The 25837-nt window shown below is 44.9% G+C and overlaps 2 protein-coding genes across 2 annotated transcripts in view; both read left to right on the forward strand.

The window, feature by feature from the left end:
* Nucleotides 1-609: 609 nt before the first annotated feature.
* IQCJ (IQ motif containing J) lies at nt 610-18358 on the forward strand (the record flags this gene model as incomplete). The annotated part of the gene is made up of 4 exons (XM_083868241.1): nt 610-618; nt 16755-16819; nt 17732-17812; nt 18286-18358. Coding segments are annotated over 4 exons (228 nt in total), but the record flags the coding sequence as incomplete, so codon positions are not given.
* A 66-nt stretch (nt 18359-18424) lies between these two features.
* LOC310913458 (schwannomin-interacting protein 1) overlaps nt 18425-25837 on the forward strand; it is a 66344-nt gene continuing 58931 nt past the window's right edge. The window contains exon 1 of the mRNA XM_083868900.1: nt 18425-18547. Coding sequence (XP_083725026.1) covers nt 18452-18547 — 96 coding nt within the window. The 5' untranslated portion in view covers nt 18425-18451. The remainder of the gene's footprint in view (nt 18548-25837) is intronic.

The raw sequence follows: 25837 nt of genomic DNA on the forward strand, positions 1-25837 counted from the left end.
CATAAAGTAGAATATAGAATACAGAATGTAAAATACAGAATATAGAAAATATAATACATAAAATAAAATACAGAAAATAGAATATATAAAGTAGAATATAGAATATATAAAATACATAAAATAAAATCTAGAAAATGAATATATAAAGTAGAATATAGAATGTATAAAATACATAAAATAAAGTCTAGAAAATAAATATATAAAGTAGAATACAGACTATATAAAATACAGAAAATAAAATCTAGAAAATAAACATATAAAGTAGACCATAGTATATAAAATACACAAAATAAAATTTAGAAAATGGAATATATTAAGTAGAATACAGAATACAGAATATATAAAATACACAAATAAAATCTAGAAAATAAATATATAAAGTAGAATACAGAATATAGAATATATAAAATACATAAAACAAAATCTAGTTCCCCATCTCTCCGCTCCAGCTCTTCCCATTTTTTATTTTTTCCTCCTCCCCTCTCCCCTCCTCCCTGTCTCTCTTTGATTTTTTATTTTTTTTTCCTGATGCCTTTCCAGAGTGAGCTCAACTCCTGCTCTTCCAGGGGAGGAGCCGCATTCCTGCTCCTTTTCCTGGGAAACTTCCCCATGCGCCTGGTAAGGCTGGAATTCCTAAAGGAATGAATGATGGAATTCCTAAAGGAATGAATGATAGAATTCCTAAAGGAATGAATGCAGCTCCCTGGGGAATAACCCGGGGATGGAGGGGATGGAGGGGATGTGGGATTTGGGATTCTCCGGCAGTTTTATCTCAGGAGAAGGAGGTTGGAGCAAAGGCGATGTGCTGTGAGTTTATTAAAGGGGATTTATAGGGATTTATTGTGGTTGGGAATTTATTTTGTGCTGGGGAAAAGGGGGGGGAAAATCATCTCCGGGTGGTGATAACAAACAGCGCTTGGAAAAGATGCCTGAGGAATTTCAGGGAATCTCAGGGCTCTGCCTAGAATTTATATTTATATCTATATCTATATCTATATCTATATCTATATCTATATCTATATCTATATATATTATATCTATAATTATATATTTATTTATATGTATATTATATTTATGTTCATATTTATATCTATATCTATATTATATCTATAATTATATATTTATTTATATTCATATTATATTTATATTCCTATTCATATTTATATTTATATCTATATCTATATCCATATCTATATTATATCTATAATTATATATTATTTATATTTATATTATATTTATATTCATATTCATATTTATATTTATGTATATTTTTATTTTTATTTTTATAAATCCCTGGATTTATTTCACCACCTTTTCTCTTTTGGATGTGCAATTACTGGGGGAAAAAAAACCCCCAAACACGGTTGTGCATCCTGGGGGGAACATCCCGCGGCTCAGAGCCTGGAATTCCTCAGGGATTTCAGCTCCAAGCCCTGGAATAGCCAAGGATCCATCAGGGCTCCTGCAGGCAGGAGTTGAGCTGTTGGTCAACATGGAAAAGCTCCGGGCTGGATCCCTGGAGTCACCCCGGGAATGCTGCGGGAACAATCCGGGCAGTGCTGGGATAATTCCTCAGGATTGATTGATTGATTAATTGATTGATTATTTTTGGGGGGTTCCTGCCGGTGTGGCTGTAGCAGGGCGGGGTTGGGCAGCCAGGCTCTTTTCCTGGCATGTTGGAGCAGAGATTCCCTCAGGAGCGGCTTCCTCAGGGGGTTCCTTCCATCCCAAACTCCATCCCCTCTGCCCTGGGCACAGATATTCCAGAGGCTTTTCCAAACCTCATTCCCAGAGCACAGATATCCCAGAGGCTTTTCCAAACCTCATTCCCTGGGCACAGATATTCCACAAACCTTTTCCAAACCCCATTCCCTGGGCACAGACATCCCAGAGCTTTTCCAAACATCATTCCCAGAGACATCCCAGAGGCTTTTCCAAACCTTATTCCCAGGGCACAGACATCCCAAAGGCTTTTCCAAACATCATTCCCAGGGCACAGACATCCAACAAAGCTTTTCCAAACCCCATTCCTGGGCACAGACATCCCAAAGGCTTTTCCAAGCTCAGACATCCCAAAGGCTTTTCCAAACCTCATTCCCAAGGCACAGATATTCCAGAGGCTTTTCCAAACCTCATTCCCAGGGCACAGACATCCACAAAGCTTTTCCAAACTTCATTCCAAGAGCACAGACATCCCAGAGGTTTTTCCAAGCACAAATATCCCAGAGGCTTTTCCAAACCCCATTCCTGGGCACAGACATCCCAAAGCTTTTCCAAACCTCATTCCCAGGACACAGACATCCCACAAGGCTTTTCCAAACCTCATTCCCAAGCACGGATATTCCAGAGGCTTTTCCAAGCACAAATATCCCAGAGGCTTTTCCAAACATCATTCCCAGGGCACAGACATCCACAAACCTTTTCCAAACATCATTCCAAGAGCACAGACATCCCAGAGGTTTTTCTAAGCACAAACATCCCCAAGCTTTCCCAAACCTCATTCCCTGGGCACAGACATCCCACAAAGCTTTTCCAAATATCATTTCCAGAGACATCCCAAAGGCTTTTCCAAGCACAAACATCCCACAAGGCTTTCCCAAACCTCATCCCAAGGCAACCCATGGGGATGTGATGGATGGGATTGACTGTGACAAACACCAGAGGATGGAAATATTAAACAGGGAGAGATGCTCAGAGCCAAGGCAGGGAGTTGGGAATGGTTCCTCAGGAATTCCAAAGGAATTGGGAGCTGGGATCAATCCCAGATTTTCTGTTTTCCAGGATAACTTGTCAGACACTGGAAACTCATTTGTTAAATGGCACAGGCTGCATTAGGAATGTCTCACTCACCTGCAGCTGAATTTATTTGAGTTGCCTTTGCTGGGTCAAGTTTTTCATCTTCCCAAAAGGCTGGGGAAGCTCTGGAGGAATCTTATAAATAAAATAAATATTTTTTTTATGAAGAAGAATTTCCCTGATCTGTAGGTGCTGGGATTCCCTTCATGCTCCCAGAGCAGCTCTGTCAAACCTCTGGAATTGTGTCCAATACTTTTGTCCCCTGTTTTCCCTGAGTTTTCCGAGGCACAGACAGATTTGGAGTCCTTTCCCTGCTTTAAATCTCTTAAAACTCAGATTTTTTTTCTGTCACGAGGCTCCTGCAGGTTCCTGCTCTGGCACTTTGGGGATTCCTGGAATCCCAATAAAACCAGGGAGGCTCTTTCTGTGCCCAAGGGCCAAAGCCTGGCTTTGTGTACAGACCTGAATTACAGGGAAAAGATCAAACGCCAGGGAATGTTTGTACTCCCAGCAATTTCCCTGGACACCAAAGAGAACACGGGAATAAATGACAAACTGCTTGGGATGAGCTCTCTGAGAGGGAACTTTACCTGTTTCAGTGGACTTGTAATTATTTTAAAGACCTGTGGCTGATTCCAGCGGGGAAAACACAGCACATATTCCATATTTTTTGCAAATATTCCATTTTTTTTTTTTGCAAATATTCCATATTTTTTATTGCAGCTGGAAAAGTTATTTGCAGCATCCTGGGGATTCAGGTGGGCAGGGGAAGTTATTCCAGGTGTTATCCCAGATTTCTGTGCTGGGCTGGAGCCTGAATTCCAACTCACTCCTCTCCCAACAGGTTGGATGAGCAACTACAGGATGTGACTAGAGAATAAATACAGAGAATAAATACAGGGGGTAAAATCAGCCAGAGAAAACATGGAAATATCTCCTGAAATAAGGATTTCAGTGCAGGGAGTTTGGGCAGCTCTGCTCACCCCCAGTTTTCAGCAGGGAAAAAATGTGAGGACATTTCCATTTAGCAAAGTCAGAGCCTTTGAAGGGTCCAAGGAGTGGGTTTGAGTTAAAAAACAGAGCTGGGGAAAATATCCACGAGGAAAAGGAATTCTCAGCTCTTCTCTTTCTCTGTGACACCTGGAGATTGAAGTGGGACAATTCCTCATTTAAAGGGAGTGGAAACAGAGCTGGTCCCAGGGTGGAAACAGGAAAACTGTGAAAAAATGGGAATTTGAGACCAAATCTGACACTGAACCCCCCTGGATGATCCAGGGTGAAATATTGGGAACAAACCAATCCCTCAGGAACGGGAGATGATTTCCCAGACACTTATTGGATTTAGGAATATTTCCCAGCTTTAATAATTCCATGATTCCCAGCTGCAGGAATTCTGCCATTAGCTTTGTGTGTAAATCCAATTACATCCTCCAGGTTTTTTTATTATTATTATTATTTTTTTCTTTTCTTTTCTTTTCTTTTTTTTTTTTTTTTTTTTTTTTTTTTTTTTTTTTTTTTTGTGGTTTGGGTGTTTTTGGGTTTTTTTGGTTTTTTTGTTTTGTTTTGTTTTTTGGTTTTTTTTCCTTTTTTTCTTTTTTTTTCTTTTTTTCCCCTGTATTTCTCTTGTCCATGATTAATTCATCTGCCCTCAATTTCACCAAAATCCAGCATTTTCTGTCAGGTTTCACTGAATCCTGGTGCAACTCTTCCCCCCTTTACTGCTCCTCTGCTTTTCCCACATAAATAATAAAAAGGAATTTATTTTTTTGGGAGCTCTTTTCAGGCTGTGCCAGTTTTGCTCATTTGATTCCTGAAGGCTGCACATCCCCATCCCTGATATCCAGGCAGGGAATTCATTTTCATGCCAAGGATGGCTCAGCCACCCCTCAATGCTGGCATTTCATCCTTGCTCTGGAATATTATTTACATTTATTAAACACCAGTTGGAGGATGTTCAACTTTTAAAACAACAGTGGAGTGTTTGAAACAACGTGGAGCTTTCAGAAAAACACAGACGAGGCTCTTTTATTAATTGATTTCTTGTTAATCCTTTAAATCCCTTTAATTATCAATTATTAATAACTGCATGAGAAGTCTGGAGCCTTCCATTTTTCCATTTTTCCTGAACTTCAGGGTGGTTTTAAATCATCTCCTGCATCCCAAGGTTTTATCCCATCCCTTTTTCTTGTCTCCCTGGAGGGTTCCAATGAGGCCAGCAGGGCCTGGAGGGGATTTTCCATTGGACGGGGAGATTGTTGTGGTGTCATTGATGGGGATCCTGATGGAAAATTGCAAAGGGAGAGATGCCAAAGGAATCTGGGGATGTTGGTGGGGTTTGGCTCAGCCTAAATGGGGGAAGTGTCTGTGTAAACCCCTCTCAGGATTATTTGAGGGCAGCATTTCAGCAGCTGATTTGTGTCCTCATCCCAAAGTTCTGACAAAAACAGGATCTGCCTCTGTTAATTAAGACCCAAATTTTGGGTGTAATTAAAATTAAACCAGTGTTCAAACTGCAAATATATCCCAAACTGAATTATCCATTTACAAGCACATGGAAAATGATGGAATTGCTGATGGAAAATATTATTATTACTATTATTATTATTATTATTATTATTATTATTATAACAATAATGATAATTCAGTGTGGGCACAAAACACAACTGATTTTAAAGTGATTGTGGCTTTGGGCAAATTCATCTTTCATGGAAAAAGGGAAAGGGAGGGAATCTCTCCCTTAGTCCAGGAAACAGCAGCAAATGGAGCAGGGGATTTCATGGATGTTGTGCAAAAACTCCTTTCCCCTCAAGTTTAGGATTTGAAGGAGGGATCCTGAGTGTTGGAAATTAAAAGTGGAGCAGAGAGCTCAGGGTGATTCCCACTGAGGAATATCTGGGATTTTTTTTCCTGGCAGAAAATTGATGGGAATTCACCATTAGGACAGAGCAAACCAGGCTGGGGGGAAGGAATTGCACTGTGAATATTCCAAAGTAAATTTTAATTGAAAATAAAGCCTTAATTGTGTGGAATTCCATCGTGAGGGGGTGGAGGTGTTCCCTGCCTGGGGATAAAGTGGCCTCAGACTTGTGGGACCTGCCACAACCCCATAAATAACAGAATTAAATAATTTAGCATCTGACATTCCTAAACACGAGTGGAAATGGGGCTCAGGGAGCCCAAACCAGTGGCAAAAATTAATTAAAAATTAATTCTCTCCTCTAACAAGAAAACACTCGGTGCAGAAATTAAAAGACATTCATTGAGACACACAAATATTTGGAGACATTGGGAGATTAAAAGCAGCAATTTTGGAGTTTATTGCTGTTTTTCAGCCCCCCAGAGGCTGCAGAATGTGGGGTTTGTGTCCATTGTGCCAAATGGACAAAGGAATGTCCAGTCCTGGCCTGTGCCAGGGGTGGGAATGGCCCCAAAGGATCTGGGAAATGTGTGTTTGTGTGTGTTTTAGTGGGATTATTTTGGGATTCAGGCTCCTGTTGTGGGGTTCTCTGCAGAGGGATCTGTTTGTGTTCTGTGTTTGCCAGCACATTTTGCAGAAATCTCTTCAGTTGTTCCTGGGTGTGTTTTGGGACAGAAATTTGTGTTTGGTATGAGCTGGAGCCTCTGGAAGGTGGAGAATTTATTTTTTTGGCAGGAGGGGTTCCATCCCAAGCCACCACGCACATTTGGGATCAATCAATCCCAAAGTTGTGTTTGTCCTTGTAGAAAAATCCAATTTTGCCACCAGGAGCTCTCCTTGACCTCACTCCAGAGCAGCTACTGGAGTTCACAATGTTTGGAGCACAATTCCCCATGGAATTATTATTTCTATGAGGAAATATTTCTGATTTCAGCTCTTCTATCCCCTGTGCCATGGCTCAGGCAGGGTTTTCCAGAATCACCTGCAATTAATTCCTGGGCACTGCCCAGCCCTGGAAATCCAACCCCACGCAGTGAGTTGGGCTGTAATTCATGCCAGGAAACAGATTTAAATTATGCAAATTGCTGTCTGCACCGGATCTGCCATCTGGAAAAAGTTCTGCATGCAAAAATCTTGTCAGGGCAAGGAGAGGGATGAGGGATCATTGGGAAGGGAGAGATGATGGAATAAAAACAAGCTGCTCCCAGAAAATTGATTCCCCTTGCTCCAGTCCAGTGGCAAAGCTGCTGCAGATTTATGTAGTGGGGATAAAGTAATTGTTTAAAGCTGCTTTGGAGCTGGAAAAATTCCTTGTCAAGATGGATAAAATGCAGGTTAGAAGGGAAAGGGTGGAACAAGGGAAGGGATCAGCAGTGAAAGGGTTGAGAGAAGAGACGTGGCCTGGAAATTTTGGGGTACAGGGTAAGTCCTGGAGCCATCCAGCCTGGAATATTTCTGTAATAAATGGGAATTGGAGAGGTTGAAGGGTGCAGGATTTGCTGCCTCTCCAGGGTTGGGTCTCGGGGAAAGGTTCTTCCCCCAGGGTGTGCTGGGCACTGAACAGGGAATGGGAACGTTCCCAAACCTGCCCAAGCTCCAGGAGTGTTGGGATGACATTCCCAGGGATGCACAGAGTGGGATTGTTGGGGTGTCTGTGTCTGATCCTTGTGGTTCCTGGATATTCCAGGATTTATTATCCATCAGAGCAGACTTGTGTGACTCCCCCTGTCCCAAAGCCAGAACTCCTGTGGCAGGAGGAATTTACACCTTGGACTTCCATCACCTCCTGGGGTGAATTTCTGGGGCAATCCCTCCCTTTATGAGCAGGAATTGCCTTTCCTTGTGCCCCCAGGATGTTCTCAGGTAAAACACTGCAGAGCTGAAATCAGAAATCAATGTTGATGGGGGTCAAGGACTTGTGGAACTCCCTGGGAAGGCAGAGGCTGGTTCTCCACACCCTCACAAATATAAAATCTCTTGGTTTGCCAAGCCCTGTGGGGTTTTGTGTCCCCTGAGCCTCCTGGTGCCCTCAGTCTGGGGGAGCAGCAGCAGTGCCCTGTCCTTGGCCACACAGGCTGTGTTTGCTGCCACCCCATGAAGCAGAACATTAATTACAGAAATCTGTGTCACATCTCACCCTCTGCCCCCGCAAAGGATCCTGAACACGCTGCCAGGGCTGTGCAGAGCCCCCTGCACTCCCATTAACTCCACAGGCACGGAGTTAATTCGGAAAAAATAACAGTTGGAGGCTGTCAGGGATGCTCCACAAACCCCCTGCCAGCCCCTGCTGCAGCGCAGACACAAAACAAATGGTTCCCATTTCAGCTTGGCACGCTGTGACCCCGCTGAGCTGAGTTCCCAGGATAAACTGCTGCCATGGAATTGTATTCCCAGATCCTGTTTAACAAACATCACACAACCCTGTGCATTCCTAATTATTCGTGTGATGAAGGGAGAAACGCTTCGGTGCTGCTTTATTTTTGCTCACCATCCTTATAAGTGAACTGGGAGTGTTTTTTCTCTTTCCATGGAGATGGGATGTTGGGAAGGAATTCCCAGAGGAGTTGTGGCTGCCCCACATCCCTGGAATTTCCAAAGCCAGGTTGGACAGGGCTTGGAGCAGCCTGGGATAGTGGAAGGTGTCCTGGGTGGAATTGGATGGGATTTAAGAATCCTTCCGACCCAAACCACCCTGGGATTCTCCAGCAGGAGAGTTTGGCTCTCAGGAGTTCCTCAGGGATGGCACAGCTTTGCAGTCCTGGTGTTTTGGTGTTTTGTGTTGGTTTCTTCTGTCCATAAAAATGGATTTTCCAACAAGGAAGTGGTCAGTGAACCAGGGATTCAGTTGATACTCCTGGGCTTAAAACCTAAATTTAGGGCTCATGTTTTATGGTGGTTTTAATGCTTTACATGGGATGGAGAACTGTGTGCTTCCAGTTCCCCCATCCCAGCTCTGTGTCCCACTGGAGAGCCCAGCACAGGATGGATGGATGGATGGATGGATGGATGGATGGATGGATGGATGGAGGGATGGATGGATGGATGGATGGATGGATGGATGGATGGATGGATGGATGGATGGAGGGAGGGATGGATGGAGGGATGGATGGATGGAGGGAGGGATGGATGGAGGGATGGATGGATGGATGGAGGGATGGAAGGGATGGAAGGGATGGAAGGGATGGAAGGATGGAATTCCTTCCTGTGCCAGGAATACACCCAAACACCCCAGCAGCCAAAGCATCCCTGCATTATTTCCAAGACTGAGCTTTGCTTGGCTCACAGAGATCACAAAGTATCACCCACCTTCCCTTCCCTTCCCTTCCCTTCCCTTCCCTTCCCTTCCCTTCCCTTCCCTTCCCTTCCCTTCCCTTCCCTTCCCTTCCCTTCCCTTCCCTTCCCTTCCCTTCCCTTCCCTTCCCTTCCCTTCCCTTCCCTTCCCTTCCCTTCCCTTCCCTTCCCTTCCCTTCCCTTCCCTTCCCTTCCCTTCCCTTCCCTTCCCTTCCCTTCCCTTCCCACAGCCAGGGCTGATCTCCCTGGAAAGCCTTTCCTGTGGGAGCCGTGATTTGACTTTTCCCAGCTCCAGCAAACCCTGACAGAGGCAGCAGCAGAACACCCAGCACCAATATTTGTATTTTTATTTTCAAGCCAGATTGTGACAGATCCCTCCTGCAAAATGCTGCAGCTGCCAGAGGTCCAAGCACAGCATTAAAGCAGCATCTCCAATGTTTCCTTCCAGAATATTTTTCCTCCCAGCTTTTTCCCCCTCCCAGAATCCACAGGGATGTGACTCCTGGTGCCCGTTTGACCTTTTCTGCTGCTCTCCATTTGATGCAGTTCACTCCTGTGACCTCGGTGCAGCTTGGCAGAGGCTCTGTGTCGTTTCACTGGTGTTCCTGACATTCCTGTAGCATTAAACCTGGGAAAAAAGAGGAAAAAAAAGAAAAAAAAGAAAAAAAAAGAAAAAAAGAAAAAGAAAAAGAAAAAAAAAAAAGGAAAAAGAAAAGAAAAAAAAAAAGGGGGAAAAAAAAGAAAAAAAAAAGAGAAAAAAAGGAAAAATTAAAAAAAAAAAAAAGAAAAACAAAAGAAAAAAAGAAAAAAAAAAGGAAAAATAAGAAATATTTCACTCTCAGGCCCCCTGTGAAAGGTCTTTGGTGTCACTGTGAACTTTGAAAATTCAAGGTGTTCCAAAAGCAGCTGGGAAAGAAGAGATTTAATCAGTGAGACACTGCCAGGGGGGAGCCCAAGGGCTCTGCCCTGCTTTTGGATGGCAGAAAAGTCCAAAGCTCTGGGGAATTGAGTTTCTGTCCTCTCTGCCCCTCGGATGGAGACATTTCAGAGGAAGGGTTTTGTTGTTATTACTCTTTGTGACATTTGAATTCAGTTTTGGTCTTGGGAACCCAGAGCAGAGGCTCCTTCCTGGCAGGGACAGCAGCGAGGGAAGGGGGTCCTTGTCACTTTGGGGGATTATTTTACTCTGAATAATTATCCAGAATTTTAATTCAATTGGGAGAAAGGTCCTGGAAGGGAAACAAAATGATGTAATTCCACCCCCTTCCCATGGCCAGGGCCTCCTTTCATTATCCCAGGTTTTGTTTGTGAACGTTGGGATTTGATTTGGTTTTTGATCTGATCTTGAGATGTCTGGGAGTTCAGACCTTTAATTTCCTGTCCTGGTGGATGAGTCTGAAATCCTTTAAAATCCTCCTCGGGATGTGTGATTTTCTGCAGGAAACTGGGGCTGGGGAAAGGCCTCTTCCCTCTGTAAAGATGCAGCAGAATTAACAACCCAATCAAGCCAATATTGTTTAATTCAGTTCATTAAAAGCTGACCCCATCTAAGTGAATTAACTGAGGATGCTGCAGGTCCTGGCGTCACCTTCACAGCAAAGAAATTCAGTGGAGCAGGAGCAGCTGCTGCAGAAAACCAGGATTTTGGCCCTGTGATGGAAAACCAGGATTTTGGCTCTGTGATGGAAAACCAGGATTTTGGCTCTGTGATTGAGGAATTGAACCTCCCTGGAAAGGCTCAGCTGGGATTATTTGCTCTTTGCTCTCGGCTGAGCAGCACCAGGAGCAGTTTTATCTCTCAAGAACTTGTTAAAAAACTCTAAATAGATAGAGTTTGGTCATAATGGGGACTCCCACAAAGCCAGGTGGGGGTTTAATCATTATTTTATTATTATTTTATACATATTTATATAAATGAGTGTCAGGTTTCACTCGGAGAATATTCCAAAAAAAAATCAGAGTTGTGTGGCTGCCTGGGTAGAAAAGCTGGGAGGAATCAAAGCTCTTCCAGCTTTTCAGGATGGAGCAGCCACTGAAATTAGAAGGAAGAAAAATGGGATGAGGCGTTGGACGAGTTCTCCTGGCAGCTCCTGTGAGCTCAGGATTAAGGAGAGCTGGAGATTTGGGAAGCAAAGCTCACTTTTAATCTGCCTCCAGCATTTTGTGATTAACTTCTCCTGCCTCCTGTTCTTCCAAACCAAACTGCTCCAGAGACGATTTAATCTCCACTGCCTGTTGAATATCAGGATATTTCTTTATTAGAATGAGGTTCAATGGGAATGTTGGGTGTTTGTGGCTGAGCTCAGGGAGATTAATTAATGGCATCTCCATTAATGATGTGGATGGGATGATATCTGGAAATAAAGCCCCACCTGCCAATTTTATTTTTCCAAAGTGCTGTTGAAAAATATCCAAAGGTTTATCTGGAATCCAGGAATCCATCTCAATACTGGATTTTCCACAGAAGTAGCCACAGCACTGATAATTTGGGAGTTGTCTGGGGAGCAAACTCAGAGTGCCAGAACAAGACTAATCCCCCCTCTGTGTTTTCTTTAATAAAAGGGAAAAACACTAAATAATTAACGTCAACAAATGAAAACTAATTTGCCAATTTTTATTTTTTTTTTCCCCCATTGCGTGATCCCTGTTAATGAATAATTTACCAGCCAGGGATGAATATAAAATTAAAGGGTTTCTCTGGGGTGTGCTGTGCTCTCTGAACATCCAGGATAACTGTTTAGATATCCATATATATATTTAAAAAAAAAAAAAAAAAAAAAAAAAAGAGTAGAAAATAACCCCAGAGAAAACAGCATTCAGCAGGAACCAGGCAGGAATAAAAAGAGCTGCAGCCTCCAGAGGTTTTCCCATTTCCTTCCAGACCTGAGATCATTTGTCTGAGGCTGTTTGTGAATTATTCATACCAAGTGCAGCTCTTTGCTTTCCCTGATTGAATGTGACCACTTTCCATCTCAGGGCTGCTTATTTTTTTTTTTTTTGTTTGTTTGCATTTTTCCTGGGATGCCCTTTTTTTATCCCAAAACTCTGCTGGGGGATTCTGTCAGTCAAACATCCAGAACCTGCCCTGTGCTCAATGTCCAGCACTCCCCACAGCACATGAGGCAGGAATGGGAATGGGATGGGAATGGGAGTGAGAATGGGAATGGGAATGGGAATGGAATGGGAATGGGAATGGAATGGGAATGAAATGGGAATGGGAATGGAATGGGAATGGGAATGGGAATGGGGATGGGAATGGGAATGGGAATGGGAATGGGGATGGAATGGGAATGGAGTGGGAATGGGGATGGGAATGGAAATGGGAATGGGGATGGGGATGGGGATGGGGATGGGGATGGGGATGGGGATGGGGATGGAATGGGAATGGAATGGGGATGGGAATGGGGATGGGAATGGGAATGGGAATGGGAATGGGAATGGGAGTGGGAATGGGAATGGGAGTGGGAATGGGGATGGGAATGGGAATGGGAATGGGAATGGGAATGGAATGGGGATGGGAATGGGAATGGGAATGGGAATGGGAGTGGGAATGGGAATGGGAGTGGGAATGGGGATGGGAATGGGAATGGGAATGGGAGTGGGAATGGGAATGGGAATGGGAATGGGAATGGGGATGGGAATGGAATGGGAATGGGAATGGGAGTGGGAATGGGAATGGAATGGGAACGGAATGGGAATGGGAATGGGATTGGGAATGGGAATGGGAGTGGGAATGGGAATGGGAGTGGGAATGGGGATGGGAATGGGAATGGGAATGGGAGTGGGAATGGGAATGGGAATGGGAATGGGGATGGGAATGGAATGGGAATGGGAATGGGAGTGGGAATGGGAATGGGAATGGGGATGGGAATGGGAATGGGGATGGGAATGGGAATGGGAATGGGAGTGGGAATGGGAATGGGAATGGGGATGGGAATGGGAATGGGGATGGGAATGGGAATGGGAGTGGGATTGGGAATGGGAATGGGAATGGAATGGGATACCTGAGGAACTGAGAAGCCTTGGGAATGATTCCCTGGTTCTGCTTTGATTTTGACCTCCAAGGGAGAAGTGTTTGTTATTTTAGCTCTGGGTTGATTTTAAGGGTCCTGGGCATCCCAATCCCTGTGTCAGATCAGCAGGAGAATCCCAGCCTGTGGGAGTGTCCCTGCTCATGGCAGGTGGTGGAATGAGATGGGATTGGAGATCCCAGGTCAAAACCTTTCTGCTTCAGCTGCCACTTGAAACCTGCTGAGGTTTGGTTGTGTTAGATGGGATTGGGAAAACAGATCCAGGATTGGGATGAACAGATCCAGGACGGGGAAAAGAGATCCAAGACTGGGAAAAGAGATCCAAGACTGGGAAAACACATCCAGGATTGGGAAAACACATCCAGGATTAGGAAAACAGATCTAGGACCGGGATGAACAGATCCAGGACTGGAAAAACAAATCCAGAATTCAGAAAAGAGACCCAGGACTGGAAAAACAGATCCAGGATTGGGAAAACATATCCAGGATTGGGATGAACTTCAGTGTGCGCCCCAAGGCTTCTTTGGAATTCCATTCCCCACCATGAGCAGCATCTCCACATCCCATGGACACTGGGGGAGTCTTATGCCATGGAATTCCAGACTGGTTTGGTGGGAATGAGGAGGAGGAGGGATGAGTTCCACCTGCAGCTGAGTTCCCGTGGCTTTTCCTGCTGCTGGCACCAGAGAGACACACCTTGAGGAGGAGCACCTGGGGCTTGTTGCTGTTTCCTGGCCCTGCTCAGGTTTGTGAGGAGCCATCCTGATGTCCATGAGGAGCCATCCTGGTGTTCCTGAGGAACCATCCCGGTATTCCTGAGGAGCCATCCTGATGTTCCCCAGGAACCATCCCAATGTCCATAAGGAGCCATCCCAATGTTTGTTCCTGAGGAGCCATCGCGGTGCTCCTGTGGAGCCATCCCGGTGTCCATGGGGAGCCATCCCAGTGTTAGTTCTTGCGGAGCCATCCCAGTGTTCCCACAGAGCCATCCCGGTGTCTGTGAGGAGCCATCCCAATGTCCATAAGGAACCATCCCAATGTTTGTTCCTGAGGAGCATCTCAGTGTTTGACAGAAATCATCCCAGTGTTCCCGAGGATCCATCCCAATGTCCATGAGGAGCCATCCCAGGGTTCATGTGGACCATCCTGGTGTCCATGAGGAGCCATCCAATGTCCATGAGGAGCCATCACAATGTCCATGAGGAGCCATCACAATGTCCATGAGGAGCCATCACAATGTCCATGAGGAGCCATCACAATGTTTGTTCCTGAGGAACATTCCCAATGTCCATGAGGAGCCATCCCAACGTCCATGAGGAGCCATCCCAGTGTTTTTTCCAGGAATCATCCCGGTATTTCCCGCTCCAGGCGAGGAGGAGCTCCCACACTGTTGGAGCTGTTGCCCCGATCAACCGCCCGCGATTCCAAACATCTCCGGGGCCATCGGCGGAGTCTGAGCAGATTTCACTGTCAGCAGCTCCCAAACCTCCTCATCTCCATCTGTCCTCACCTGCAGAGCTTGGCAGGGATTTTCTCCTCATGCCCAGAATCCCGGGATCACCAGGCTGGAAAAACCCTCCAGATCCAACCAGTGCCTGATCCCACCTTGGCACTGAGTGCCTCACCCAGGAATTCCTTGGACACTCCAGGGATGGGCACTCCAGACCTCCCTGGGTGGTTCCAAGGCCTGACTGCTCTTTCCATGAAAAAATTCCTGTTGGTGTCCAACCTGCCCTTTCCCTGGCCCAGCCTGAGGCTGTTCCTTCTCCTCCTGTCCCTGTTCCCTGTTCCCAGATCCCAATCCCAGCCTGGTTGTCCCTCCTGTCAGGGATTTGTGCAAAGCCAAAGGTCCCTCTTGAGCCTCCTCCACCCCTCAGATTTCCTCCTAAAATCCCAGGAAGAAAAGAATGTAGAAATAAATTTTTTTTCAGAGATGGGATTGTTTTTTTTTTTTACAGGAACCTTCAGATTCCCAAATGAGCTCATCCTTCTTTTGTGGGAATTACAGACATTCCCCCACGCTGAAAAGCTGAAAATTGGATTAATAGATTTCCTTTCAGTTTTCAAACACTCCTCTGTTGTTGTCACTGAAATGAACAGGCTCAGGAGTGATAAAAAGACCTTTCTGATTTTTCTGGGGAAAATCCCTCCCCTGGGAATTCAGAAATGGATCTGCCTTGTGAGATTTCCCTTTGCTTTCCCTTCCCTGCCAGGCTGGAATTCACTTTGCCTGCATTCCCAACTCCTGCTATTCCTCTCCAAAGTAACCCAGACTCAAGTGTGTAGTGCAGTTAAAGCAAAAAAAAATGAAAAAAAAAAAAAAATTTAACAAACCCCATGATGCTGGATACGCTCAGGCTGAAAAATAATTAATGTACAGATGCAATAAGCACGTTAAAGATATGAAAAGACACTTCAGGTTGTTCTGAATGTTCTCCTGGATTTTTTTCCCTGGGTGTCTCCATGTCTGGAGCTGCCCAATCCCTGTCCATATCTATATCCAGCTGAAGGAGGAAAAAAAAACAAAAACAAAACCAGGAAGTTTCAGAATTTATTTGTTTTATCTGTAGTCAGGAGACACTATAACCAATTTATGTTCCAACAGCAGCATGGATCCATTCCGATTTAATTCCCTGGAGATCCTGGGTTGGTCTGGGTGGGATGTGGAGCTGGGGGTGGCACCATCCTGGCTGTCCCTGTCCCCTCATTGTCCCTGAATTATCCATCCCCTTTTCCACGGGCTCAGCACCACGGCCAGCTCCATAAATCCCCCCTGATCAATATTCCACGGTTAATGACGCCCAACTGGAATTAGGATCGATTTCCTGTCTCCTCCTCTTCACAATTATTCAAATTTCTCTGTGCCCCTTCCAGAGCTGCCTTTTATTCTGGCTTTTAGAGGCCCTGCCCGGTGATGTTTAATTCAGGAGAGTCAAAAAACGTCACGACAAATTTTGCCTTTTGGTATTTTTCGTTCCCTGCTCGGTCTTCACCCCGGGGTTAATAGAAAATGATGTCAAACACCAGGAGTGATTTATGGGAGTCAGGCAGCTCTTTGGCGCCCTGAGCTATGGATAAAGTCAACTGCAAATTGTTTTTCACATTCTAAATTACCGTGCCCAGCTCTGGAGGAGGCTGGAAAAACTGCCAGGGGGAAAATGTGGGAGAAGGGAAGGTTGGGTGGTTATCTCTGAACTGAGCTGGGACTCAAAAAATTCCATTTTTTTTTTAAGCCAAACGTCTGTGCTAAACGCCAAGGATGGATTTTTCCTGGGAATTTTCCTGGGAATTACCATGGGTGTGGGGATTCCCAACTCCACCTCTGCTGCTGGAACAAAAACTGGGGCAGGCTGGAAATCTCCAAATAAAGAGCCTGAATAGGTTTTAATTGCAGAACAAAGGGAGCAGGAGCTGCTGCTCTTCCCAAAAACATCTCCAGAATCAAAACTCAAAGACACCCAAGATGGGAAAGAAAATTTCCCTCTTTTACTCTGTGTATTGTTTTTGTAGCTCTGATATTTCCTTTCAAACTTGTGCTGGATTATCAATAAAATACTGTTTTCTTTGTCATTATTATGGATTTCTAAGTTGGAAATCTCATAGGTGGCACTTGAGGGATTGGGGGTTTTGACACAAAACTTGGTTTGTCTTGAGGCTGGAAGGGAATCTCCAAGGGCTTTCCATAAAAATAATAAATTTTTTTCTCTCTGTCCTTGCAGGAAGAACTCAGGAGGCTCCAGCACACCCTGGAGCAGGTCAATGATGGCAAAGACTCGCTCCAAAGGTAAATGTGCCTTTTCCAAAATATCTCCCCCATGAGAAAGCGAAATGGATTCTCCAAGGCGTGAAACCTTTGCTGAGGGATCCTCTTTGTCACGGACAATATCCCAAATTTTGCCTTTCTCCCATAAACATCCCCTAATTTTAGTTACAAGAGGATAATTTCTGACCAGGATATCATTGAGTGCCCATTAAAATCTCAAAATAACTCCACAGGTTGGGGTCTGATCTCCCAAATTTCCCTGCCAAGAGCTGCCATTCAGTCCATGCTGCTTCTCCCATCCCAGATGCTGGATTTGGATATTCCAGCATTTTTAAATTGATTTCTCCAAGCCATCAGCTCCCAGCAGCAACTCCTTGGCCATCGTTTATTACAAAGAATTTATCCTTCATTCCCCCCTGTGGCTTTTGCTGCTGTAATTCATTTGCTGCCAACATTCCCATTGTTCCTTTCCATTTCCCTCTCCAGTTTTTTTTTCCAGTGTGGCCGTGGGGATGGAAGTTAATTTAGCAGGAATATCTGGTAGATTGGCCAGGTTTGTGGGGGTTTTTAATTATTTTTTAATTATTTTATTTTTTTTATTATTATTTTTATTGATTTATTTATTATAAATTATTATTTATTATAATAAATAATTCTATTTATTATCAGCTCTTTTGCTGGTTGTGCCTGTCCCTGGAGCTGTGGCAGCTGGGAGATTTCAAACAGGGATTCAGGCAGGTTCCCACTGGAAAACTGGATCCAAATTCCCTTTTTTTTTTTTTTTTTAAATCCAGATAACTTCCTCCAAAGACATCAACACCTTCTAATCAGCATCTCTCGTTTGTTCTTGCCCAGATGATGGAATTCATCCACAGGATTGCAGGAATGTCAGGCTGGAACACGTTAAACTCATTTTCCTTCTCTTTCCCGTAGCCATCAGCTCGCCATGGATGAAGAAAATAATATCCAGGAATATCCTATCAACCTCCAGCCCCTGGAATCCAAAGTGAAAATGTGAGTAAGAAAAAGTCTTGGAATGCAGCTGGGGGTGTCCAGTTCCTGAGCTGGGTATCCTGGGTTTCTGTGTAACTGGATAAAAGAGCTTCCAATTAGCAAATTAATTAAGTTCTCAATGTTTCAGCACGTGGAGCTGAGAAAATTAGGATTGTTAAGCCTGGAAAAAAAAAGAGAAGGCTCCAAAGTGACCAAATTGTGGCCTCAACCGAAATCACTTCCACAGGGTTTGGGATTGGGCTGGACTCAGTATCACAGTAGGAGTTTGGAACCAGATGATCTTTAAGGTCTTTCCAACCCAAACCACTCCAGAATTCCCTGATTGTCCCTAATAAACATCCTAAATTATCCCAGTGGTGCCTGATACAAACCCCACAGAGGCAGCTCCGTGTGATCCTTATCCAGACAGGAAAACAAAACACGGGAACCCCCAAATCCCAATGTTTAGAGCCTGAAATCCTTTGTTCCCTCAGCATCCAGCGAGCGTGGCGTGGGCACCTGCAGCGCCAGGACCTGTCCCCATCCCCGGAGCTACGGGACAAGCACAGCCCATCCCCAATGTCCCCACTGTCCCCAACATCCCCAACGTCACCAACGCCACCAACGTCCCCAACGTCACCAACGTCACCAACATCGCCAATGTCACCAACGTCACCAACGTCATCAACGTCGCCGGGCTCAGGCAAGATGAGCAGGTCCATCAGCATGAACACCTTCTCCGACAGCAGCACCCCTGTAAGTCCACCTGGAATTCCTTCTTTTTCCCTTTCTCAGCTTCCTTTTGGGATTTGGGATAAGGGAAAGCTCATCTCTGGGGTCACTGGTCTCGGGTTTAATTGTTTCTCTTTTCTGCCATTCCAAAGCTGGCTGGTGGTTCGTGTGGGCTCGAGGGAGGGATTTTCCCTCTTGACCTCTGAAGGATTTGGGGTCTGCTGTCTGACTCTGTGTCTCTGTGTTCTGTGCTGAGCTCGGTGCTCGGTGTTCGGCACGAGAATGATGAGGAGCCTCAAGGTCTTGGTTTTCTTGGTTTCTCGCGTTGTTTATTAATTCTTATCTTACAATTCTCTGTGTCTGGCCAAGGTGTTCACAGCAGCCTGGACACGAGGGGACTGCCCTGTGATGGGAGGTCACTGTCTCTGATACAGATCACTGTGTACCCATTGTTTACAATCCTGTGCCAATGTCCATCACCTGCACTAACAGGGTCATGTCTACTCTGCCCCAACCCACTGAAACTCCCTTGTGCCCACGTCGCTACAGGAGATGGATGCTAAGGGAGAAGAAGAAGAAGAACAACCCAGGGTTCCACCCTAATTCCTCCATCTTGTCCCTTTACATCTACATTCTAAAAATCCCAAAACTACAAAATCTTCTGCACAGTGATAACCTACACCACTGTCTCTTATACATTTGTGACTTGCAATTCCTCTCTGTTGGAAGTTTTTCTCATGGACCAAAATCAAAGCCTGTGTCCTCCTGGGCTCTGTGCCAGGCAAACCCCCCTGGGCAGACCCCAGACCCCCCTGCACAGACCCCAAACCCCCTGCACAGACCCCAGACACCCTTGCACAGACCCCAGACCCCCCTGCACAGACCCCAGACCCCCCTGCACAGACCCCAAACCCCCTGGGCAGACCCCAGACCCCCTGGAGAGACCCCAAACCCTCGTGCACAGACCCCAGACCCCCCTACACAGACCCCAAACCCCCTGCACAGACCCCAGACCCCCCTGGACAGACCCCAAACCCCCTGCACAGACCCCAGACCCTCCTGCACAGACCCCAAACCCCCTGCACAGACCCCAGACCCCCCTGGACAGACCCCAGACCCCCCTAGACAGACCCCAAACCCCCTGCACAGACCCCAGACCCCCTGCACAGACCCCAGACCCCCCTGGGCAGACCCCAGACCTTCTTTCTCAGGTCCCAGGCCTCTCTACCGAGGTCTGTGCCCATCCTAGGGTGCCCAGAGGGATGCCCTGGACTCCAACAACTGGGTGTACAATGGGTTAAAAAGGGATTTTTTTGGTGTCTCAAATGAGGCAGAGATTCCTCTTGTTGGCTCGTGGAAATCAGACCTGTATTTCAGCAGATTTTGGAGGTGTTTTTGCTGGAAAAAAGGTGCCTCCATGTGGTTCTTTTGTCCTGTGGGTTTAGGATATTGCGTTCCCAAAAATACCTTCAAATTGTGGTGTTTTTCATGCAAAGAAATGTGGTTTCTTGATTGATTTTTGGTTTTGTTTTGTTGGTTGATCCAGGCCCAAAGTGAAGCAGTTTCCAGCAGGTTTATTTTGGAACACAGTGCTTGATGGAATTTAGTAAAATATTCCTGAGGGAGCTGCTTTATTTTTAAGCTGGAGAGCAGGAGGATAAAATGGGCTGGAATATTGTGCTGGACAGTGATGTTTCACGGATTAAAGGAATTAATTAGAGGAATAAATGAGGATATAAATATTTACCGGCCGCTGGAATTTGCTTCCACCAGAGGTCCCTCGTACCCTGCACAGGGACACTCCCGGCTGCTCCTCCAGCACTAATCCCCATTGGAAAAGGAGATTTTGGGGATGTTTGGAGCACACAGATTGTCCTCACTTCCTTTTGTTTTCCTTTTGTGTGTTAATTTCTGCTAAAAAGAAATTAGAAGACAGATGTATAAAAGATTTGAGATAATGGTCTTGCTTGTAAATGTTTTAAATTTTGTTACTGTGTAGAAAAGTGCCAAAACTTCCCTTCCTGGGTAGATTTCTGCTTTTTTTTTCTTCCAAAATTGGTTTGGGATGGAAGGGACCTTAAAGCTCATCTCATTCCCTGCCCTGGCAGGGACACCTCCCACTGTCCCAGGTGCTCCAACCCCAGTGTCCAGCCTGGCCTGGGACATTTCCAGGGATCCCTGTGCCAGGGCCTGCCCACCCTCCCAGCCAGGAATTCCATCCCAATATCCCATCGAAATTCCCACTCCTTCAGCCTGAAGCCACTCCCTTGTTGTGTCACCCCAGTTCCCAATGAGGTCTCTCCACATCCTCCTTCTATCCCCGTTCAGATTCTGGAAGGAGCGCTGAGCTCTGCACACAATTTCCTCTTCTCCAGGCTGACAAACTCCAACTTTCCCAGCCTCTCCCCATAGGGAAAGATCTCCAGTCCTCTCATCAACTTCATGGCCTGTTCTGGACTTGCTCCAACAGTTCCACATCCTTCTTACTGTGGGGACACCAGATTTGGGTGCAGCATTTCAGGTGGGGTCTCAGGAATTATTTAATGCCCAGGATGTGTTACCCATCTCCTGCCCTTCCCGGGAGAGCAGAAGGAGTCCCCGGGATGGGTGGCTGGATCTTGGGAATCATTCTGTGCCCAGGAGGATGTGTTACCCATCTCCCACCCTTCCCAATGTCCTTCTCACTGTGGGGACGCCAGATTTGGGTGCAGCATTTCAGGCGGGGTCTCAGGAATCATTTAATGCCCAGGAGGATGTTACCCTGCTCCCATCCTGCCCGGGAGAGGAGTAGGAGTTCCCCGGGATTGGTGGCAGGGTCTCAGGAATCATTTAATGCTCAGGAGGATGTATTACCCTGCTGGGCTGCTGAGAGTGGAGTGGGAGTCCCCGGGGTGCAGTGACGGGGTCTCAGGAATCATTTAATGCCCAAGAGGATGTGTTACCCTGCTCCCACCCTTCCCAAGAGAGAAACAGGAGTCCCTGGGATGGGTGGTGGGATCTCAGGAATCATTCCATGTCCAAGAGGATGTGTTATCCTACTCCCATCCTGCCCAGGAGAGCAGAAGGAGTTCCTGGGATGCAGTGGCGAGATCTTAAGAATCATTCCATGTCCAGGATGTGTTACCCATCTCCTGCCCTGCCCAGGAGAGCAGCAGGAGTCCCCGGGATGCAGTGATGGGGTCTCAGGAATCATTCCATGCCCAGGATGTGTTACCCTGTTCCTGCCCTGCCCAGGAAAGCAGGAGGAGTCCCCAGGATTGGTGGCAGGATCTTAGGAATCATTCCATGTCCAGGATGTGTTACCCTGCTGGGCTGCTGAGAATGAAGCAGGAGTCCCCGGGATCAGTGGTGGGGTCTCAGGAATTATTCCATGCCCAGGAGGATGTGTTACCCTGTTCCTGCCCTGCCCAGGAGAGCAGCAGGAGTCCCGGGCTGGCTGTGGGGTCCGGGCCGTTCAGCACCGCGGACAGCGGCGCGGTTCCCCCGCTCCCCGGCGGGACTCGGGGCTCGCTGCCCTTTAATGGGGATTTTACCCCAAACTGTCACTCCTGACCTCCCACCCTGGCAGAGCACCTCTTGTCCTCTCCTAAAATCATTGGGCTGCTCATGACAATGGCACAAACTGTTCCGTAAAATTCACTTTTTTATGCTTGAGCCAAATGCTCCAACACGCAACATTTGACCAAAAAATGCCTTTTTTCCTTTTTTTTTTTTTTTTTTCTTTTTTTTTTTTTTTTTTTTGGTTTTGTTTGTTTGGTTTTTTTTTGTTTGTTTGTTTTGGTTTGGTTTGGTTTGTTTGGTTTGGTTTTTTGGTTTTTTGTGGGGTTTTTTTTGAGGTGTAACCACACAAACCCTGCTTTTCCAAACAGAAATTGTCATTTCCCTTATTTCCCCACTCTTTCCCCATCGGTTGATGCCACAGAAACATCCAGTGGATAAAAAAGCCAGGATTGAACTCCTCTGCCTCAATCCCATCTGTTCATCCTCCCTGTCCCATGTGGTGCCTTCAAAGCTGGGACTTTTCTCAGTCATTTATTAAGGTTTGGTTTTAAAATAGAACAAAATCTCCCTGCAGCTTTTGTGTGTTCCTGGCCCTCCCAGGGGAATCCCATTTCCCACTGGTGTCTGGGACATTCCCAGGTGTGTTTTGCAGCTCCAGGAGCAATGGGGAGTTGAGGGAGAGGAAAAAAATCAATTTATGGGAGGCAGTGAAATCCTAACAAGCAGTGGGGTGTTAATATGGGGAACATTCCCTCTTTTTCCTGTGAGCCTGAATTCCCAAATCCACCAGCAGCAGAGACGGAACCGTCTGATAAATATTTACAACGTGATTTCTGTATAATGTAAAAATGCAGAATCCCATTTTCCCACTGGTGTCTGGGACATTCCCAGGTGTGTTTTGCAGCTGCAGGAGCGATGGGAAATTGAGGGAGAGGAAAAAAATCAATTTATGGGAGGCAGTGAAATCCTAACAAGCAGTGGGGTGTTAATATGGGGAACATTCCCTCTTTTTCCTGTGAGCCTGAATTCCCAAATCCACCAGCAGCAGATAAATAATCCACCGTCTGATAAATATTTACAATGTGATTTCTATATAATTTAAAAATTCAAGTCCTTGCTCTTGAGCGGCGTGGATGGAAACGTAATTAAAGATGAGGGAGACAAATCCAACTGAGATAATGAAAAGGCCTTAATTAGAAATCAAATATTTGATGGGTTGGGGAGAAACATTGGCGCTGATGTGGCTGTCAGATAATGCTTGGAATGAAGGGAACATGGAAAAAAAAATGTTATTTTCAATCCCTCCCCATTGGCTTTGGATAAACTCAGTTCTCAGTGTGTGCAGGGAATTCACAGTGCTGTGGCCTAATGTGGAATTTGTCTTTTAAATGGGTTTTTCGTGGAGAAATAGCTGTTGATGTTGAGTTAGTGTTGATTTGTGTACACGATCATCCCCAATGATTATCCAAATTTAACTCACAAATATCCCATGGGATTTTAACTGCTGGGACACAAAGGGACCCTCTTGATCCTTTCTGCTGGTGGGAGCACAACACCAATAATTCCTTCTTTTTAATGTTGTTTTGTATTTATTGAAGGTTGGGTACTGATGTGATTATTGATGTCCCTTTGACTCCTTGTGCTTCAGCAGCAGCAAAATCAATCCAGAAATGATCCTGGTTGGTGATAAAACATTTCTGATGGTGTTTCTGTGGGAATATTTGGCTGCTTGTGACACTTGAGAACAGTTTTGTTTGGGTTCTGGGGTGGATTTAGCTTGGTATTGATGAGAGGTCTCAAAAATAATTTTATTTATGTTCCCACTTCAGGAAATTTGGCTGAATCTTTTATAAATCCTTTCTAAACTAATTCTATCTACAATATCTCATTTATTCCCACAGCAGGGAAATTCCACTGCCTTTCCCAAAGCCAGGCCCCCTATTGAAAATAATATTAATGAAACCTTAAATGCTTAATTAAGCAGTGACTTGAGAACTGGGCGCAGATAAGGAGAGCACACCAATATTTCCTTGGGAAAATTATTGGGAATTATCAGGATTTGGCAAATTCAAAATTAATTATGAGGCGTTTTGTTGTTGTTCCCCTTCCCACAACAGAGATCAAACAGCTCAATCCAGAGTTAAATATTGGAGAAGTGCAGAAAATTGGAATGGATTTGGAATGGGAAGGAAAAAGTGGGAATTGTGGTGAGTCTCCAACATGGAATTATTTAAGACTGGGAGATTTCCAGTCACAGGTTTCCCACAAGGAATTATCTTCACTACCTGGAATGAATTATATTTTCATAGGACCAAAAAAAAGGGGAAAATATAAGAAATTTAAGTAATGGATAATAAAGTCCATAATTAGACCAGGAGGAATTAGATGTATAAAATACATTTAATAGAAACTTACTGGGGTGGAGGGAAAATCCAGTGGAAATTGCCCCATCCTGAGCCATTAAATGATTTTAGTGGCTTAAAATTATTAAAATTATTTTAATAATTTTAATATTTTAAAAAATTAAAATGATTTTAAATTATTTTATCACCCCTGAAATGTGGCAGCAGCTCTTTAATGGGGTCTATTACAGAACTGTGGATCTTCCCAAATATATCCAGATTTTCTCCTCCCAAAGGGCAGAGCATTGATTTCTGCTCCTAAAATGAATTTTCAGAGTAAATACACCAGAAAAGGACATTTTGGTGAGAATAAATACGATCTGAGCTATTTCACCGCTTGGAATTTAAGCAAATAATGATCATTATTCTGGTTTTTGGGGGGAGATTCTGACTCTGTTTCAATAACTCCATTTTTGAAGGTAATTTTCCAACCTGTGAAATGACTTCTTGGGGTCAGCTGAAGGTCATTAGGAAGACATAAATGACATTTTAGGGGAGGATTTAAGGAAAAAGCCGTATTTTCTTTGGGAATTACTTCAAAGGAGTGAAAATATCACACCAGGGCTACAAAAAAAAGCCATTTTAATTTTAATAAAGCACCCAAAGTGAGCAGCAGGGAGGTGCCCTGGTGGTTCCCACATTGGAGTTATTCAGGTCTTCAACAAAACCTGATTAAATCCTGATTTAAAACCTGATTAAATCCCGTGTTAATGGAGATTCCCATGCTGGAGTTATTCAGGTCTTCAGATTTTTTTTCCTCAACTCCATCTCTCACACCAATAATTTTTGGCCAAGGTCTTTAAGAGATCCAAGCCCAGCAATGGACTTTGGGGTTTATTCTGGATTGTTCATTACTCACATGATTTTTTTTGATTGCATCACTTGGTTCTTGCTTTTTTTAACTCCTGCTGCTCTTTCTCCATTTCCTTTAAAGCGCCATCCTTTACGAACCCAAAATTCCCCCAAAATTCCCCCAAAATTCCCTAAAATTCCCCAAAATTCCCCCCAAATTCCTCTGTCCTACCCATGTAACTGAATTTTGGATGGGATTTCCCATTTCCCAATCTCTTCTCTCCATTAAGATTTTATTTAGCAGTGCCAGGATCACCTCACACCCCACTTGTGTCTTTATCCTTTGGACTGTGCTTTAAACTTTCCTTCACTTCCCAAACTTTCTCCTTTCCACTGGCGACTTCTGAAATTTTGACCTTATTTTGCCCTTCTTTGCCGACATCAAATTAAATATTTTTCCTCCCGTTGGCCAAGGGCAGGAAAATGCTGGAGCTGGGAAAACCCCAGAGCCAGGGGTGAACTCTGGAATATTCCTGTGGTTTATTACATTTGACATTTTCCTGCTGTAATAATAATAAATATTATAATAAATATAAATATATAATTATATAATATAAGA

This window comes from Zosterops lateralis (assembly GCF_965231275.1).
Source record: "Zosterops lateralis genome assembly, chromosome: 10".
In the NCBI taxonomy this organism is placed as follows: domain Eukaryota; kingdom Metazoa; phylum Chordata; class Aves; order Passeriformes; family Zosteropidae; genus Zosterops; species Zosterops lateralis.